The 20,791-nt window shown below is 45.8% G+C and overlaps 1 protein-coding gene across 1 annotated transcript in view; it reads left to right on the top strand.

Moving 5' to 3' along the window:
• The window catches only part of Karybeta3 (karyopherin beta 3), a 91,816-nt gene that overhangs the window by 48,120 nt on the left and 22,905 nt on the right, over window positions 1-20,791 (top strand). Inside the window, exons 10-14 of the mRNA XM_084593150.1 lie at window positions 9,025-9,507; window positions 11,600-11,683; window positions 17,331-17,463; window positions 17,958-18,019; window positions 18,096-18,425. Of these exons, the coding sequence (XP_084449276.1) occupies window positions 9,025-9,507; window positions 11,600-11,683; window positions 17,331-17,463; window positions 17,958-18,019; window positions 18,096-18,425 (1,092 nt within the window). The remainder of the gene's footprint in view (window positions 1-9,024; window positions 9,508-11,599; window positions 11,684-17,330; window positions 17,464-17,957; window positions 18,020-18,095; window positions 18,426-20,791) is intronic.

The following is a 20,791-nucleotide window of genomic DNA, read 5'->3' on the forward strand; positions in this document are numbered from 1 at the left end:
AGTGAATTTTCAGATCAGTGTACAGTACACCGAGCAAACGGGATGGCTGATTCATCTGCCTGGAATCTCACGGAGCGTATGTCGGCTGTTTCTTCTGCGTACACCCGCCAGTTTCTGTGTTCTTTCGCGATGCGCTTGTTTTGACAACGTATGCAGCACATGATATTCATCAACTGCGAATTTACGTTCACTTAGGCCTTAAGTATTCTAAAAAAAAGTCATTTTTGTGTTGTTGGCAACTCAAAAGGTATACTATAATTTCAAGCAAAGGTTATTCGAAACCGCGACTGAGGCCAGATATACCCGGACTATACGGTGCAGTAACACTGACAGAACTTCTGCCCCCGTAGCCTTGGCTGCCTATTGAGAAAAAGTTGTTCGGGAGTATAGTTTATGTTGCTTTGTTAGTCTCTTGTTCCTTTTGTCTTGTGGATTTTTCAGTAGCTCAGAAATTTTAGTAGCCTTGGCAAGGTGAACTTTAGCCATATTTTTGGAGAAATATTGAAGACCAGTTTTTCTTATTCCTTTAAGGGGAGATGCGGGTCGAAAAACGCGGGTTTTTTCGAAAATGACTGATTTTTTGTTTTTACTTGTTTTGTCAAGTTTAGTATCTCTACTTTCATGAAAATAAAAATCAAAGCTGAGTTTAAACAGGAAATGGGCTGAAGTTACGTTTAAGGGGGGACACGGCTCTTTGGCACCGAAAATCGGCCTGAAAATCGGATTTTCAATTTTTTCATTTTCGTATTCCTCGCACTATTCCGCATCTGCACGCAAATTTTCATCCTTATACCCCGCGTATTTATGAAGTTATAGCGATTAAAAAATGCAGTACCACACCCACTGCCCTTTAAATTGTGGACAAACGACACCCAATTTCGATCGCCCGGCGCATGAGAACTACGCGCTCCACCGCGGCGACTTTGGTCTCGTTCGAAAGCGCGCATTTTCGGCTTATTTTTTCTTTCGGAAAGCAACCCTGTGCGCTCCGCCTTCCCCATAAAAAACAAACAAAAAGATAGCATGCAGCGCGCGCTACTATTGGCCGGTTAAGGCACGTGATCAAAATGGCGTCGTTTGGTTGGTTCCGGCAAGCTAGCCCTGAAATGCGGACTCCCAGTGACGCCATTTTGTCTTTCTGCCGACCACGCTAGTGCAACGCGAGAGTCATGCCAGGCGCGAAGAAGTACCGCTCTTTGCACAAGTTCGGGCGAAAGCAACCAAAGAAACGCGTTAAGAATGCGACTTCGTTGCATACTGTGCAAGAAGCAAGTGCCAGTGCTGCGGGATTGTGTGACGATCACGTTGCGGGCGGCGACGCTTCTCCGATTCCGCTGGACAACGGCGCCGTTCTTCGTGCCGACTGCAGTCGTGTACGTATTGACACCGCGCCTGTCACTAACAGTGACATAACTCAAGTGAGTGCCCGTGAGCAGGCTACGCTTGATAGACTGGTATCGACGCCGGCGACTGCACGAAAGACCGCGCTGTTCGCCGATGCAAGTGGTGCGTCCGCAGAGTCAGATGCGGACGGAACAGCCTCCTATGCGGTAATTGACCTCAGCATTGTGAATATCCTTCTGGATGCCGTGCGGTGCAAAACGTGTCGTGGATGCGTGCGTTTAATTACCAGCGACCGGAGCTATGGCCTCGCCGTAAAACTGATCGTGCTGTACGACAACTGCGGTGAGATTGCGGCCGAGTGGAACTCGCGGAGGGTTGACGGCGAGAAAAGGTGCAATCCTTTTGAGCTGAATATTCTGGCTAGTCGAGCAATGCTGTCGACCGGTAACGGCCAGACAGCAATGAACGATATCTTTTCGGCGATGGGGTTGTCGCGGCGCGGGATGCACAACAAGACGTTTCAACGGCATCTGAAGAACACACTGCAACCCGCTGCTACCCGAGCCGCCACGACCGCTATGGCACAAGCCGCGCAGGCAGTGGCGAAGGTCTACGATGACTTGTGTTTTGGGCATAGGGGGAACATTGCCGTGTGCTACGACGGCACATGGATGACGCGCGGACACTCATCACATATAGGCGTCGGTACCGTGGTGGAACTCTTCACTGGTTACGTGCTTGATTATGTGGTGTTGTCAAACTTTTGTCTGGGCTGCGAAATTGGTCCCAAGCCAAACACTGACGGCTACGAACTTTGGAAATCACGCCACCAGTGCCAAAAAAACACCAACTCCAAGGCTGGTCAAATGGAAGTAGAGGCTGGCAAAATTCTGCTTGAAAGATCTCTGCAGCGCCACAACATGCGCTACACAACCATGCTATGTGATGGGGACAGTCGCACGTTCAGTGCTCTTAAAGATGCTGCAATCTATGGCTACATTGAAATAGTCAAAGAGGACTGCATAAATCACGTGCACAAGCGTATGGGAGCAGCTTTGCGCAACCTCTTGCAGAGACACAAGGGTGCAGGGAAGCAAAGTCTTGGCGGCAGAGGAAGGCTGACAGCTGATCTAGTTGACAAGCTGGCAATATATTATGGCCGAGCGCTTCGATCAAATGTAGGTGATGTGGATGCCATGCAGCGAGCTGTGATGGCGACATATTACCACATCACATCTACTGATGACTGCCCCAAACACAGTTTGTGTCCTACCGGTGAGAAGTCATGGTGCCGCCACAACGCTGCAAAGGCAAAAGAGGAGCCTGCACCAAAGCACAATTACAGTCTGCCAAGAGATGTGGCTGATGCTCTTTTGCCTGTTTATAGTCGTTTATCAGAGAAGAGCCTGCTGCAGAGGTGCATTCGGGGGAAGACCCAGAACTCGAACGAAAGCTTCCACTCGGTCATCTGGACCTTGATCCACAAAGAGCGGCACTCATCACTGTTTGCTGTGGAAGCAGCCACAGCAGAAGCTGTGCTGCGCTTCAATGCCGGCTGCAAGCATACAGCAGCAGCAATTCTGCAAGAATGCAGTACAAATGTGACAGCAACTGGGTCCAGGAGAGCTGAAGAAAAGGACTTGCACCGTAGCGTACGTTCTGCAAAGAAGCGGGCGGCTTCGCTTGGCGTTGCTAAAACAGAAAAAAGAAAACACCGCGACAGCATGCACCCCGACTATGCTCCTGGTGCATTTTAATAGCATGAGGTCTTTGGGGTTGCCCTTCCTGATTAAATGCCGTGAGGCTTGAGTGCTTCCGACAATCCCCCAATTTTGGTAGTGTTGCATTTTTTAAAGATCAATATCTCTGGTCCTGTTCTTGCTATTGCTTTAAAAATTTTTTTTCTAGAAAGGGAATCCTGCGAGTCTCATGAAACCAAGGTAAATGCAGTGACGACAAAAGAAAATTTGCTGAGAAGGTTATGTTGTCTTCGGTACCCAAATGGAATTTTCCTTTCAAGCGTTTCCTATTGCGTAACTTTGGCTCAAATTGGCATAGGCCATTAATTTTCGCTTCAGATCACTTTCCACCTGTTTCTGATCTTGTTGACATATCAATCATTGACATAATTTACACCTACATGCTGTGAAGTGTTTTTCCTCGTTTTCTCAAAACTGCAATTTTGAGGGTGCTGCAATTTTGGAGGAGAGATATCTCTTAGTCTATTTGTGCTATAGCTCTCATTCTTGTCTTGTTAGAAAGAGAAAACCTTCGACAGTGCCGTAGGACAAAAATATGTACAGTTATTATGCGGCAACATTTACCGAATTAATTATCAATCTTAGGTGCCAACCTGGGCTTTTATTCATAAAAGTTTGACTTATTGTAACTTTGGTTCAAATTCTTCTACCACGTTAATTCATGACTAGCGGCACTCTATGATCCTTCTAGATCACTCTGGCAGGGCTATTCTCCTCATGCCATAAAGTGTTTAGTAATTAACTCACCTCCAAACGAAGAACATGAATTAGGGATTATTTTGAAAGCTATTTCATCTACAAGAAAACTAATCAGATATTTGAAATCAGCATGCAAAAGTACATTAATGGTGCAAGTTTCAGTCAGATCCACCCATAAATAAGGAAAAAAGTTTTAAGAGGGGTGTCCCCCCTTAAAGAGCGCACGGTGGCGGTTAAATGACCGAAAGTATGCTATCTTCGAGCGTCCCGCGGTCGGCATAGCTCAGTTGATCGCCGTTGCGGATCACGGGAGGAGATCAGCCAAGCCGCATTCTCCCAATCACCACAGTTGCCCTGCGTCTAAAACTCAAGCAATAATAAAAAAAAGCATGCCTAAAAGCATGCCTACGTCGCGTTTTTCGAGCGCTGCGACTGGTTTTTAAATCACGTGGTACGAATCAAGCCTCGCCATTGGCCGCCGCGCGCGCGCATGTGGCGAAGCCCACTTGCTGGCGCCATGCTATGTCGAGGTGCGTTTCCGAGTGACGATCGTTCGGCAACTTTATCTTCGTCATGGATGAAGCACAATTGAACCAGCGCAGTCACCGAGGAGTGAAATACCGTTCTGTTCACAAATATAGAGGACGTTGGCGAAAATCGAAAGAGAAGGCTCGACCAGTGACAACTCGACCTGTGGCAGTTAGGCCTAGTGGAACCGACGCCGATCCCTCCAGCGTTTCAGATGCCTCCGAGGAATTTGAAGCGGCGTTAGATTGTGTGAGTGCCTCGGAAAAAAAGATTGGGCATTTCTAAGGTGAGGAAATAGCCTGCGATGAGGCGTCATCTGTAGTTACTGACTTGGCAGTGGTGAACGTTCTTGTGGGCGGCGCGATTTGCCCAAGCCAGCGTTCAGGACTTCCAGTATTCGGGAACCGGCCGCAAAGCGCAGACTCGCTTCGTTTCTTGAACTACTCTGTGAGAACTCTGCCTGCCCGCAATGCGTGCTTTCCACAACATACTGATTGCGGCGAGTTATGGCGTGCAGGAATGCGAGCAGAGATTGACAGCGGGAGCTCGGATGAAAGCTTCGCCATCAACGTCAAAGCTGCTGTGGCGGCCTGTTTTATAGGAATTGGATATGAGCAGCTAGTGCGATTTTCCTCAATTATTGGACTCCACAAGCCAATGCATCATAGCTTGGCACATCCAGAGAAATAACAATGCAGAAATAAATGTCCTTGAAGCTGACTGCGGAAGCGAACGCAAATCGCCGCACACTGAAGAAAAAAAGCGCATGTCGGAGTCCACTCGCAAGGGTCATGAGGGAGCGCCTTATGCTGCAGGAAGTTTCTAGTGCCAGTGGCTGCTTTATGGACAATTTTCTTCTTTTGTTCCAAAGTTTGGTCGGAATTGAAGCTCTCTTTTTGAAATAAACATGCAATTTTAACTTCAAATGCATTTTTCTCGAAATGCAATTTTGGGCAATTTTCAGCGTTTGCCCTTCATGTTTTTGGTACTTCTGATGCTCATATCTGAATGAAATTTTGCACACATTTTCTCTGAGGTATGAGGAGTGCCATTATCTCTTTCAAGAATAAATACTGATCAAATGTTTACAAAAAAAATATAATTACCACATGGTGGTGTCTTGACAATGTAGACTTGCCAGGTTCAAATTTTTTATGTCATTAGCATACTTAATATGTACTTTATTATTAGTTTTTGGCACTCTACAGTTTATATGGATCAAAATGAGCCATCAACTGTGTGTGTTTATGGAAGTTTAGTATGGCAAAGAAGGGGGGCAAAAGAGTGTATATTTTACACACTGTCACTGAACAGAGCAAAAACTATGCAACTTACAATAAACCTAATTGCAGATTTGAAATCAGCATAAAAAACTGAATTATTAACCAGAGTTTCATAGATCTAAGTCAAATATTAAAGAAAAAGTGTCTTCGAGTAGCATCTCCCCTTAACCTTAAGGGGGGACATGGGTCTTGAGCAAAATTTTCTTAATATTTGTCCTGTCAGTATGAAATTTGTAGGGTTTATGTAAATTCTTGTGCTGGTTTCAAATATGGTAGTTTTCTTCTACATAAATTTGCTGAGTAGTTATAGCAACTTTGCTGTTCCAGACTTGCGGGAAGCTTGTAAAAATATCTACTGAAGCGAAATTGCTAAAATGCACATGGATCTGTTCCTGAATGTCTAAGGAACACAATAAAACAAGTTTTGTGCTCCTGCCTTACTACAAGCCAAAGTTATGGAAGTTTTAAATTTCAGCTTCACAAGTGCAACCACCCCCTTTCTACATCTTCTTATGTTTAAAAATTTTTCATGCAGTTGAGACCTTGTATAATAGCTTTATTGTGTTCCTTTAACACTCACGAGCCAGTAAAAAAAAAATCATTACAATCTAACGAGTAGGAGAGCCACTATGCCACCCGCAAAATAGAAGGGTAGGCAAAATTTTCATTTTGAGAAAAATGGAAAAAACGAATTGCAATGTCAAACACTAGTTTAATCAAACAAAAACTGTAGAAATGCAGGCCACTGTGGCCTAGAAGGCTCCTGGACAGTAATCTGCATTGGGTTTGCCCTTCTGCTTTCGTTTTGCTGCAGTCTGAAAAGCTGCAGAGGAAGCACGCTTCCTCTCTGCTCTCAGACATTCACTGTTGCAATGCACACGTTTACAGTTTAAGGGGAGATGCTCCTCGAAGATACTTTTTTCTTAATATTCAACCTATGATTATGAAACTTATATCATTGATAAGGATTTTAATGCAGATTCCAAATAGTGTCTTAGTTTTTATGTAGCATGCATAGTTTTTGTGTAATAGAGTCTTCAAAAGTAAAATATAGGGCTTTTTGTGCACACTTTTTTGAGGATTAAATTTATGTTTAGAGTAGCTTGCAATAGCTCATTTTGCATCTTAGGTTTAGTAGTATGAGCAAAACTACTTGAAATTTGATTACAATATCTTGTATTTGCAAAAAAATTCACTAACATCAAAAGTGTACATTCTGGGTGCTGCTAGTCAACATTTTGAATTTTTGCCAAAAAATGTAGAAGAGATATTGACAATCCAGATAGATATGCCCATTCTGCATACTTTGAAGAAGCTGTGTGCAAAATTTTATCCAAATCTGAGAATTCTACGCACTTGAAAGTTTATGCACAAAATGTAAAAAATGCTGAAAATTAGAATTGGAGAAAAACGCATCTGAAAGCTTGAAACATCTGCATTCTTGAAAAACATGACACAAGCACATGAAATTTATTCACAAAATACAAAAATAAAAAATACAAAAATACGAAACTGCAGGAGATGCTGTCGGAGAGAAGAAGGCTTACTCTTCCTCTCCAAGCAGACGGCAATGGCGGGCGCTCCCGCGTTCTCGAGAGGCAGACGCGCGAAAGTTGACGATGTGCGCGAAAAATTGCAGTTTCTCGAGTCACCTTGGCTCAATAAAATGGATTTTTTATTAACTTCGCGTTCGAATTTTGCCTTGATTTTTGGGGGGATTGTAGCTGAATGCCCAAAGATAATTTTGCAGTAAAAAACCGAAAATTGAAAAATGTCGCGAAAAACTCGCTTTTTCGACGTGCATCTCCCCTTAAAATGGCTATAAACCTCCAGGAATGTAGTCTCTTTGCTTTCCAACGTCCAAGTGTCGCCTCTTTCATTTTGATTTGCAGTTGCAGCACATTCAGTTGTCACTTTTTTTTTTTTTTTTCTTACGTACGTCGTTTTGCTACGTCCTCGCATCAAGACCGCGGTGAGGAACGTTTATTGCGGAAAAGAAATGTAATTTGGAGCTGTTTGCTGCTTCCCAGTGCTCTGCATTGCACTGGAAGCAAGTGAATTCCCTAAGGACTATGAACGAGGTCCGATCGGCGCAAACGCGTGGCGAGCTCTACGAAGACGACGTGTCCCGCAGTTTACGCATTGGAGAATAAGTTTGACGGAGATTCCTTATCCCCGTTCACTTTTTTAAATGCCAATATCGCCGCCGTATGTTTTTACGCTTCGCCAATCTCGGCAAACTGTTTAGATCTGACGATCGTAAACTCCGCATCGCCAAGCGGACTGTCCGCCGTGCTGCCGTCATCGTTACGAACACAATCCGTCTACCGCTTCGCTGCTGGAGTTGGCACGAGTTCAAGCTTTTCCTGTTTTGAGCTTATCTTTCTGCTCATCTGCGGCCTGCGTTATCACTGTCGCGGCGGGTGTGACCGCTGGCAGTAGCAGTCCCCCGTGCTGGGGAACACGCTAGGCCTACTTCAGGCTCGTACACACGATCGTTCGGCGCACGATTTTCTTTGGCCTGAGCGCGCACAGCCGGGGCAGGGCATCACTTGAGATGATTATTCAACTATTTTTTTTCACTTTTTTCACAAATTCTTGCTATGAACGCACCTCGCGGTTCGGAACCAAACGCGGCCGGCGTCACGTCTCTGCCGTCTCCCCGCGGCTCGGGCGCGCCGAGCAGACGCTGTCAGCCAGCTCCACCAATGCGGGGACGCCTTATCGTCACGTGCACCCCGAAAGCCAATGGGATTGCAAATGCCACATTTTCTTTTTTGCTATTTTTTATGCGACCAATGGGCGAATGTAAACAGCAGAGGCGGCAATTTGAAGACGAAAGGCGGCTCTTTCGAATGAGACCAAGATGGCTACGGTGCCGCGCACAAAATGGGAGCTACGCCTCGCGGAAAATGATTGTTTCGGGGGTCGTTTTCGGCCCAAATTTGGGCGACATCGATTATATAAATTGGCATTGTGACTAAAATACCGACCCTAGAGATGAAAAACTTAGCAGATAGGTAGATAAAGAGCTACTGATTTCGCAAATCACATTTTCTAAAAAGTGATTTTTTTCGAGATTTTTTGGTCCGAAAGACCCGTGTCCCCCCTTAAAGGTCGCATTTGAAAGAAGAGAGGAAAAAAAAAAAGTGAAAAGCAGTTTAATACCAGAGTGTCCTGTGTATAGGTATCGCACATCGGGTGCATGTGGTTGCTCAAATATAGCGTTAGTTTTAATCTTCTCCCATTTGTGTGAATACTTAGCTGCCACATCCATTCCCATTTTGTGGTGCTGTCAATTGCAAAAAAAAAAGAGAGAGAGATAGCAGTGTCTGAAGCTATTGCTCTGTAAACACTTGCAAAAAATGCATTGGTTTTAAGAGCACCATGATTTGGTGTGCATGGCGCAGCATCCCCGTGTCCGCTACGCTGCCTGCAATGCATTGGGCCAGATGGCGACGGACTTCTCGCCGGGCTTTGAGAAGCGCTTCCATGACCGGGTAATTCCGGGGCTGGCCCATTTGCTGGAAGACCACAGCCATCCGCGAGTGCAGGCTCACGCTGGCGCTGCGTTGGTCAACTTCTTCGAGGATTGCCCCAAGTCCGTGCTGCTGCCCTACCTGGAAGCAGTTGTGAACAAAATTGAAGCAGTGCTCACCAGCAAGATGCGTGAGCTGGTTGAGAAGGGCACGAAACTAATGTTGGAGCAGATTGTGGTCACCCTGGCTGCCCTGGCTGACCGTGCTGAGGAGAAGTTTGTCGACTACTACGACCGCTTTATGCCCTGCCTCAAGTACATCATCCAGAATGCCTCCACTCCAGAGCTGCAGCTGCTGCGAGGGAAGGCCATTGAATGCGTCAGCCTCATTGGACTCGCTGTGGGACGAGAGAAGGTGGGCATGAATTGCATCAACTTCCTTGTAGGTTGAAGAATGCCGTCCCCATTTGGTCATGCTACAAGCTGCTGCTGTATTGTCTGGCAAGTGTTTTTACTCGCATGGTGAATGTGCTTGTGTAATGAATGCAGTCATTATTGTGTTTGTCAAAAGGTAAATTGTTGCCAAATATATTGCTCTGTGTAATGAACATGCCAGCTGAATGAATGAGTTTCATTATTTTAGAGGAGAAGCATGCTGATTGTACTGTGGGAGTAAGTATGATAGACGATTTTTTTTTTTTTTTTTTTTAAGTTAGTTGCAGGAGAACCCATTTGTTCATAGCAAAGATGCAGAAAAGAAAGCTGCTTCAGCGATGTACAATTTTTTCTTGCACTCTACTTAGCTGCTAAATTTCCAGCCTTTTTCTGCTGCCCATTGTACTGCAGTGGCTTCAACAGTGTGAAGCATAAGCAGTTGGTTTTGAATGCAGAGAAATCCTTATTTATAATTCGTATAGTTTGAACTGTCATTTTTTTCAAAACAGATGCTTCACGCCACCAAGTCCAGATGAAATTCAGGGCCAGAAAACACCCATTTATTTGCGCATCACACGAGCGAAATGCAAGGTGCCCATGCACTGTTTTATGGCAGTGCGCATTAAGGAACCCTACGCGGTCGAAATTTCCAACCCTCCACTACGACGTCTCTTTTAGCTTGAGTCCTTTCGGGACATTAATCACTGCTAATCAAATCAAACCAGCCACTAGTTAAAATACATTTGTGATTTTTAACAAATATGCAGAAAATACAAATAAATACGGATTTTTCTCGCTATCTTTTTGCTGTGCGTAAGCGGAGTAGAAATTTCAACACTCGCTCTTGCAGCTCAAAAACTGTTTCAGCGGTTTCACTTTCTTGAAATGCCTAAATTGGTTAAAAAGTTGGACCATGATTACTATAAACATTTTGAACACTAAAACGCAAATAATCAGACAGTTTTCGTGCTGTCACAGACAAGTCTTGTGAGGGCAAGGTATCTTGATTTAATGTAGAAGGGACTAGTATGTAGCCAGGAATTTCTTCTGGGAGGGGCCCAAGGTGATATCTTGTATAAGGGAAAGTAGTGAGTAAGTTTTGGGTGGTAGTGCAAAGCAAGAGCATTACCAAAGGAATAAGGGAAGGGAAGTAGATTATGTGCCTCAAGTGCACTTCTTTGTAAGCAGGCACACAGCCTTTCTATATTTGGTGTAGTTTCTATACTCTGGAACAGCTTTCTGTGGCAAATGTGTCTTTAAACCTACGGATCTGAAACCCTCCTGCTCACTACACAGCAGAATATAGTCCTACCAAAGTTTTCGCAGACCTCGCTACAGAATGATTAACATTTTATTATATGAAGATTGAACTGCTACAATAGCCAGTACAACTTGCACGCGCTGATGGCTGCGCTGCCTGAGGCAATGCCATGAAGCATAGGTGGGCCACGTCTTGCATTTGCTCTTCTATTTCTGCATACTTTCACAATGGCTTGTTTTGACGATGTGCGTCCTGTGGACTATTGATTAGTTGTAAATTTGCATTCACATAGGCCTTCAGGGATATAGAGGAGCATGTTTCTTTTCAGCTCGAAAGCTATTCATTGAATGCTGAGGCAGAGCTGACACCATAACTGAGGCTGGACATGCTTGAAGGTACATAGTAGGAAAGCTCTGCCCTCGTAGGCTTGGCTGTTGAGTCACAGAAAGATGTCCAGGAATGTATGGAGGTTTAGTGTGCACTTTAGCTATGTGGCAGATATTAGTGCATCTCCTTATATGTCACACGTTGATACATTTACACATTGACACATTTTCAAAATAAATTAAGTGGCAGGGGCACCATTCTATGTCAGAGGCAGGCTTGTGCCTGGTCCTCACTTGAACAACCCCCTGCAAGAGCATGCGGTGAGGCAGCCAGAGTGGCGTACGTCCTTCTTGCTGGGGCGGCTGCGTCTCATAAGTCTGCCAACACTGGTTCCTTTGCTCTCACTGTGTAGCTGTAGAGCTGCTGCATTTTTCTTTATTTTTTGTGGGAAATAGTCTTATTTTTGTTACTTTGCTGTGTGCAGTTCATAGCGGATGCAAGCGATGTGATGGACATGCTGCTCAAGACCCAGACAGGCGACATTGAAATCAGCGAGGACAATCCCCAGGTTTGTAGTCTTGTCACAACAACACATTTTCGGAACGTTTGTACGTTCAAGCATCTGTCCTAAAAATATCAGCGCTGAATTCGATAGGGAAATGCGATAAAACTGACTTTCAAAATGCCACGGGAGTCACAAAATGGTCCAGAAGGGGTAAAATTTGTTCAGAATTCTCACGTGCACTGCTGGTGAAGCAGCCAGCCGATTGTGCCATATTTGGCTTTTTTTGAAGCGTATTTCTTTGTTGGTGCATTTTAGGACATGTCAAAATGGTATCACATAAACAGATGTTTCGCAGGTTTTCCGAAAGCTGTTCTTTGGCCACTGATTGGCACGCTTGCAAGGCGAGCCTCGCGTCTCACTCTTCCCATTGGTCACCATGACTGGTGCCATTTTCTTTTTTTGTTTACCTCGTGTGGGGATACACATGAATCCCCTGTCCTACGATAACGGCTACATGTAATTTTCACGTGAGTTATTGTGCTGTTAGGTAGGTTGATGCAAGGAGGGCACACCAGCTACCCCACACTGCTTCACAGTCTCCCACAGTGACGCTGCCGTAACCCGAAGACCTTCTCTCCACAGTCCGAGGCATGCACGCCTTTCACGAATCTCTTGGGGTATTTAGGCAGTTGGTCATGCACGCACGCGGTTCTGTTTTCTGCTGGGGAGATGCCATCGCACCTTTGTTGCCCGGTCATAGTACGCACTTACCCCTGTGGGCCGTGAGCGCGAAGCCACACCAAGTTAGCAGAGCACTCCTGTCATGCTCGCTACGGCGGTTGCATTTGAGTGCTGTGCCTTGCCGTGTACTTGGGCATAATAAAGCCTGTTCGAGTACGTTACTCGGCGTTGTCCCCTCTGACCCGAACCCGCTGCAGTGGCAACTTCTCGCACTGCAGGTTGGGGGTCACAGCTCTGTCTGTTAGGGCTGGCACGTCGGATCTAGAAGGCAACTGTAGCCTCTAGCCTCTTTGGCACATTAATTTTAAGAATAACCCCATACTCGCCACTGCAGTGGCCGCTTTGCATGTTTCTTTCCTGCTCTTGGAATCGTGTATCAATCGCTCTCAGTCGGCGCTGATCTTTTGTGCGTATGAGTGTCAAGAGCATATAAAGAAACAAAAGCGCCCGGGCAATGCGCCGCTGAAGAAAGAGGGCGAAGGTGCGCTTTGAGTCGCATGTTGCATTTGATGTGGTATGTTCTCAGCCTAGCTGCAGTACGTCTGGCGGCTTAGAATCGTCACCGAGCGTTTCCAGAGGCATCCAAGACAGCATGAACGTGTTGTACTGTTCAGTTGATGCTGATTAATTCCATACACGCCGCCATTTGCAGCTTTTTCATCACACCACGTCTGACAAGTGATCCTGACAGCATGCCGTTGTCCGTGTTCTTCAGTTGCAAGTTGCATGGACAATTTTTCCGCATGTTCGCCAGAGGTGTGCTGAACGGGAAGCTTAATGCTGCAGTGCGAATAGAAGCTTTTGCTGCAGCAAAGGACCATGTGTGCGGCTTTGCATCTGCTGTACAGCGAAGTTTCATTATGGGGCAGTGACCAGTTTATTAAGTCAATTTGAGCAATATATGCCACTGTGTTTTGGCCTTAAACCTTGTACAGGATTATTGATACGGTGATACACATTATTGTATAATTCAAGTATTGCTTTACCTTGTAGGGCACTAGAACAGGCATGCGAAAGGATAAACGTTATTTTTCGTGCTGATTCAAGGGGTAGTAGTACAGTCTTTGTCTAAAGTGTAGACTCCAGGGGTCTGCTTCTGAACCACTTCGTGCAGCTTGTAATAAATTGCCAGTGTTCCGGACCTCTTGATGGTAAGAAGATTTTTTGTCCTACCCTCTCCAATGGAAGGGGTGTTCACTAAAGGCGGAGTCACACTGCGGAAACAGTTGGTCAACTCTGTCCGTCAACAGCGTGTTCGCGCAGTGTTGGCGGCCCTGTCACATCTCGCCAACACGAAACATGTCGTTGTCGCCCTCCAACAGCTCCCGCGAACTTGTTCTCCGACAGTTGGGCGACACCGTGTCACACCGCGGGAACGTGCTCCTCGTTGAGGCGCTGATATGTCAGGAGCCGCCCATTTTGCTACTATTTCGCCCAGATTACACGGGCCTGTGAAAATTTCAATAGACAAAGAGGCTGTCCTAATTACTCTGAGGTTGCTTTAATGATGAACGAGGGCACTGTTATTGTGGGACCCTCGGTTCGGCTCTCACTCTGGTCCGATCTCCTCAGGTCCCGTCCTGAGAAATGATGAGCAGTTTGGAGGAATGGGCAGAGGCTTACGGCAGAGAAGACATTACATGAGATTTATCTACATACTTACAGGAGTACAGGAAGAGGCATTTGTGAGGCCTTGACCGTGAGAACGCGAATCCGACAGACCACCACCTTTGTTTGCAACACAACACGAGTGGAATTCCTCGTCGAGTCGGCGTTCTGACCGCCCAGCCATACAGCTCACCCACGCGAGCTTCGCTGATCCGATCACGTCATACGCCTTATTAATAATTAACCACTCGATTACAAATACACTTCTTCGTTTCACACACGCACGTTCGCACACAGTTTTCAAACATCCGCTCTCCGTGCCGACGCACCACTCCTTCGCCCATTTCTTCACGTGCCCGCTCTTATTGTCGACGCACCACGCACTGCTGCTCGGTGTCCCGTGATCGCACTCTCTCGCATCAAAGCATGGACCGTGGACGCTGTATTTTCTGCGCTCTAGGCCCATTCCAAAAAGAAAACACCAGTACCAAAACAAGGTAAACACGGATGGCACGGCGCCCGTAGAAAAAGAGATTCGCCGAATCGTCGGAGGGACGCTGCAGATGGGGGGTTGTCAGTTTACATGTTCCCAGGCAGACACACGGGACGCTCACGTTTGGTTCAAGGTTCACACAGCCGCCGCCAAGGCGGGAATTCCCGGCGCAATAAGTCAGCCGACGACGTTACGGCTGGCAGGCAGCAGCGCATATCATCGCCACCCGCGGGAGGCGCTGTTGCCGAAGCTCCGTGCCCTTGCCAACGGGTGAATGCGCTGCCTGCAAGACGCCACAACGTGGGAAATGGTTTGCATGGAAACTCTGCAAAAAAAGAAAACCGTATCTGCAAGTAGGAAATTCGCAGGAATGAGTCAATCAGCTCAAATATGAGTACTTTGGTTGGTCTGTTGTCTTCCTGAAATTCGCCCGGCCAGCGAACAGGCCGAACAGCGTTGACGGACACTGTTCCCTGCTTGTTTTGGTTGCCAAACACTGTCACACCGAGGTAACACTGCAGCAACCTGTTTTGCTTCCCGACTGTTCGTGCGGTGTGACATGCTGTTGGGGAACAAGTTGGTTTGGAAACTTGTTGACGGCTTGTTTGGTAAACTTGTTTGGTTGAACACTGTCACACCGAGGCAACACTGCAGCAACCTGTTCGGCTTCCCTGCTGTTTGTGCGGTGTGACATGCTGTTGGGCAACAAGTTGGTTCGGAAACTTGTTGGCGGCTTGTTTGGCGAACTTGTTCGGTTGATGTCGCTGTTGTGTTTCCGCAGTGTGACTCCGCCTTAATGCTAAATCAGCTGCACTATGCGGTCCAGAAGCAGGTCCCACTGGGCTCTATACTTATATCAACAAAGGCTGCACATGGCTTTTATGACAAGCTGTAGTGGTTTTGGGGGGACGTTACTGTCACATATTTAGTATAGACGTACTCTTCAAGAACAAGGCTACACATTGATGCCATGCACATTTCAGTAGCTGCATTCTAGAAAAAGTTAGTTTTCTTAAACATAAGATGCGTTTGTTTCATTTCGGTGTTTTGGGCACTGCACTCGGCCTTACGGGGCTTTTTTCTATGTTGTGTTTAAGTGTCATTGACAAATTAGGTATCATTGTAATTATACTAAGAAGATCTAGGATGATACTATTAATTTTGCTCTAGCTTAATTGTGCTAATTACAAATTATGATGGTAATGATAGATAATAAATGTGTATGTAGTAAGAGGTGGTCTATTTCCTTGCCTATAAATTGACCCATAAATTGCTGTCAAACGAATAAAGATAGCATCACCACCTGAGCATGCCTTTGGCATTGAGCCTGTGCACTTAATTTTGTGTTTGGCGAGGTAAAATTGCCAAAAAGCCCTGTAAGAAGTACCCTTAAATTATTTTCTTAAACTTCTGTAGTTCTTTAATCAGTGTAGCTATCAAAAGTCCAAGTACAGATTTGAAATCAGTATGAAAAATGATCAGCACAGAAGTTTCATGCAGGTTGAAGCAGTAATTAAAGAGTTCATTTCAAGACCCGCTCATCTCATTTAGCAGCTAGGTTCGATGCAGGTACTTGTGTTCACTTATGCACACCTAATAAAGAAAGGATTTACATTTACAAGCAGCATTCCATGAGAAAGTGGCAGGATTGGAAATTGTTGCATGTTGTAAACGTCTGCTGATGTGTCTTTGTGTCGCCACCTTTGTGTTGGATGGGCACACTGTGTCCGAAAGCTGGCCACGTTGACTGAGCAGACTGCTTCTTGAAACCAACTGGTCTGTGCAGCACTCGTGCTGATTGTGCGTTCAAGACTCAAATTAATTAAGTTGGCTGTGTGACTTTTGTGTCCGGCTGCTGAACATGAGGTCAAGTTTGCTGTATGGTAACCTGAAGCCCTCTACGGCAGTGCTCGATACTTTACCATTTTGTATCGAAAGCTACACTGTGGTAGGTTTTCAAGACCTCGTGTGGCCGTAGCTACGCCGTGAAGAGGCGTAGCTACGGTCTCCTCATTAGAAAAATTACAAGTGTTTACAAGGGTTCAACGCTGCTGAACCAAATATTGAGCAAAAACATTAGCTGCGGGTGACCGAGCGTTCTTTACTTTTTCTTCTTCCTCAGCCCATATATAAAGCCCCGCTTTAACCAAGCCGTATGAACATGCCTTAGTGGCCTATAGGGGTAACGTGAATGCCAGGGTCCTAGCAGGCTGATTTTGACATAACCGTCCATGTGAAACGAGAGACCCAAGAGAGGGCTCCTGCCAGCCCACACCCTAGTGTCACATGGGGTGTGACGTCACAGCGTCACGTGGGTAAGATGTGGCTACTGGCCGCGCTATGCTGAAGGCTCGAAACCTAGAGTAGTATTGCTTTTGCAATAAAATAAGCCTGCAATGACATTTGAATTCACGTTACCCCCATGCCACGGGCAAGAGCTGCCAACTCTGGTCGCTCCTTTCATATGGGAGGGTGATATCAGAATCAGCCTGCCAGAACCGTTTGCATTCTCGTTACCCATACGACACACAGGCATGTCCATACGGCTTGGTTGAAGCATGACTTTATATGTGGGCTGGTAGCTTACGCTCTCGTGTCATACACTTAAAGGATGAGCTTAAGTGTCCCCAATAATGTAGTACCTTACACTGATAGGGCGTGATAGGGGACTAATGTAGCAGACAAAAGAAGTTTCCGCCGTTGCTTTCGCAATTCAACTAGTGTAATTATAGCTAAACCACAACTAATTTTTGTTCAAAACAAAGTGTGCAGCTTTAGCATATAGAAGGTGAGCTGTGGATGATGGTTAGTGTGAGGTGTGTTCGCTTGTTCTCTAAATCGGTATTTGTGTTTTCCCCGCAACTTCAGTTGTCATACATGATATCTGCGTGGGCACGGATCTGCAAGATATTGGGCAAGCAGTTTGAGCCGTACCTCCCGTATGTGATGGGCCCTGTGCTCAAGGCAGCTGCACTCAAGCCGGAGATCGCGCTCATGGACAGTAAGTGGTTGAGTGCTCATGCTACCTCTGTGCTTTGCATTGCTTGGTTTGCTCAAGGGGACAGAATGGGACCTTTTTCAAGGTTACTCAGGACCATTAAGTTTTACAGTTATTAGAGGAAGGTGATTATAAGTTCTGTGAACGAAATGGGAATACCAGTAGGTGCAAGCCGCACCAGATACATTATTTAATGCAGATGCAGTTAGCAGAAAATATGAGATGAAGCACACTGCTTGGTTAAAAATGAAAGCACTGCAAAGAGCGCTTAACAGGATGCAGTGGCCTCGTCACGGCTACCATACCCATTCACACTTGCCTAAATTTTGTGAGCGGAATAATTTGGTAGGGTAACAAGACCAAAATCCCACAGTATCTTCAGTCTTTGTGTCCTTCTGGTTCTGAAACTGAGTACTTCTTTCTTTCTTCCTTTTGTCACAGTACGATTACAACGCTTCCTTGTGCCCTTGATGTGGATGCTTTCGTTTTTAACTCAGGTGATGACATGAAAGTGGTCGAAGGGGACGAGGATTGGCAGTTTGTCAGCTTTGGAGACCAGGTGAGACAAGGTGCACCTTGCGATGAGATTAGGGGCGAAGTGAACCATTTGGTAAACACTGCCACATGTGTTTCAGCAAAACTTTGGCATCCGAACTGTGGGCTTGGAAGAGAAGGCAACGGCCTGCCAGATGCTGGTATGCTATGCCCGAGAGCTGAAGGAAGGCTTTGCTGCGTACGCCGAAGAGGTGGTCAAGCTGATGGTGCCCATGCTCAAGTTCTACTTCCACGACACTGTGCGGTCGGCAGCCGCAGAGTGCCTGCCTTGCCTGCTGGAGTGTGCACGCATCCGGGGTGACTCATACATGGCTGACATGTGGCAGTACATTTGCCCCGAGCTGCTTAGCGCCATCGATGGGGAGCCAGAAAAGGAGGTTTTGTCTGAGCACATGGCCAGCTTCTCTCAGGTACACCCTTCTTAACGTTGCTTGAAATGGTTTACCAAGAACCCAACAAGTCATGGCGATAAATGAGCGAAGTATTCGCATGGGAGCTGCTTATAGAATAGCATTGCAGATTATTGAAGGAATTTGGTTGTATGAGGAAGCGGCTCAACAGAGTGCAGTAGAGTGCCACTCTTAGGTTTCCAGGTACTGTTTACCCAGCTATGCTTTTGTAAACCAGTCGTGGTTATAGCAGTGATAGGTACCAATGCAGTCCTTGCTAATTTGGCTGTTATTGTGGCAGCAATGCCTTATGGTATTTTGCGAATAACTCTTCATTCTGCTGCTTCGCCCTGTCCTGGCAGTTAAAGGAGCGTAGGCACTGAATTCTGGTTGCACATTTCAATTTCGATGGCGAAGTGGCGGCTATGGTGTCAAAGCTGCATATAGATTGCGTGAGGGATGAAAAAAAAACGGCAGTGTAATCGCTCCTTGGTCGTGAGCCGTTCTAGTGAACCAGAGTTACTACAATGCTAAACCTAGCCTGCCCCAAGAGCCGGAATTACATGGTGATTCATGTAAAGCAATTCATTATACATCATTAAAAAGAATAAGTCAAGCATCTAAAGATAATGTGTGTATACTTATTTAAGGGGGGACCCTGGTCTTAGTGACTGAAAATTGGTCAGAAAATCGGATTTTTCCGCAGCTACCTCCGAAGTTTTGGTTGAAAAATACCACCTAATTCTGATGTTAAAGCATTCCAAAGAAAAGTACTCTGCAGGCATAATTTTGGTCTCATTCAAAACATTGCAATTCAGGCTCTTCTTATACCGCTGTCACACAGGCACTTCCTCTAACAGACTTCCTATCGACTCGACGGCCTTCGAAAGCTGCCACACGGGCGTTTTCAAAGGCCATTGAGTCGATAGTCTATTGAGTCAACGGAACAGCTCAGAACTCTATCGAGATCTCGAAGGCCTTCAAACGTCGCGCAAGGTTGCTAGCGTTGACCCGAGGAGCGTCACGCACACACGTGCACAGCGCGTTTACGATACAAAAACGTGAACAAGCATTATTATTTTATATCTTTAATTTACGCGGTAAAATAATAATACTCGTAATAATTTTAAAATAGCATCGCTCTTTTTTTAGGCGTATTATTTATGTGCTCTCTACTACTGTAGCATGCGCCGCCGAGAAAAACAAACACAATGAAAAGCATGGTCGTATCAACGCCAACGCGCTAAAAAAAAAAAAAAAAAAAAATTAGTCCTTGAATAACAACTAAACACCTGCAGTTACTAAAAAAAGGTAACAGTTATATTTTGGTTTGCATTTATAGAGAGATTTGTTCTTTAAGCAAAACCGAAAGCAACGATAGTGGCGCCATAAAAGTTTGGCGCCAAACACCAGAACTATTTCAATAGCCTTCGAGTTTTGCCATGTAGCAGCGGCACAACTCCTTTGAGTTTGATCGCGATTGAAAATCTCTAAGGCTATCAACTCAATCGCCTTTGAAAATGACCGTGTGACTGGGGTATTAAAGTATTTTGGTTGGTGACCCTCACTGCCGCCACTGAAGTGGAAAACATAGAACCAAATCATGTGAAACGCGCTGCTATTGGTCTCCTATCGCATATGACCAAAACGGCGAGCTTTGTTTGGCTGGTGCCGTCAACTGTTTGCAGCCCGGCACCATTTTGAGAAGGTCATGCCTTTTGGCTTAGTTGGCCTAGGGTTGTTTTCTTGTCATGACCATGGTGCGATATTCGCACTTCGTTATTTTCCTAAGAAGCAGCAAAATGTGGAGGTTAAGTGCACCAGGGATGCTGCATCACCGCATCCTGTTACCTACAGTCAGTGATGAGGAATGGGCATGACCTTCTCAAGGCGATTCCTGCCGCGTATAGGCACCGGCGACGGTACATATAACTGCCTAACTAGCCTTCAACACTGTAATAGCTTGTGCTGTGAGACAGAATTAGTGACGCGGCCGAAGTGGAAGTCTCGAAACGGTTTTGCGCAACAAGGGATCTCAAACCGTGTCGAAATAAACTTGCTTCTAAAAGTTACCCGTTGCAAGACTAGCAAAGGGCACATATCACTATCACTAGTTATGGCCCGACTTGATGACAGCGTCACAGTGCAAACATACCCATCTTGGTGCCAGCCTGCAGACCATGCGTTCTGTTCATCCAATCAATGCCTACACCCCCGTACACTAGAGGGGGAGTGAATTCTCTTGCAGTTGTTTTGACACGAGCATGTATAGCCAAATATGCAAAAACGAAAATGCGCAGCAGGCGACCTTGCATGAACTGTGCTGTACGAAAAGAAGTGGCGTGGGTTGGCTCTGAGTAGGCTGCTGCTATGCACTTTCTTCTCGC

This window comes from Amblyomma maculatum, chromosome 2, assembly GCF_055883805.1.
Source record: "Amblyomma maculatum isolate TAMU_Amacu chromosome 2, ASM5588380v1, whole genome shotgun sequence".
Classification (NCBI taxonomy): domain Eukaryota; kingdom Metazoa; phylum Arthropoda; class Arachnida; order Ixodida; family Ixodidae; genus Amblyomma; species Amblyomma maculatum.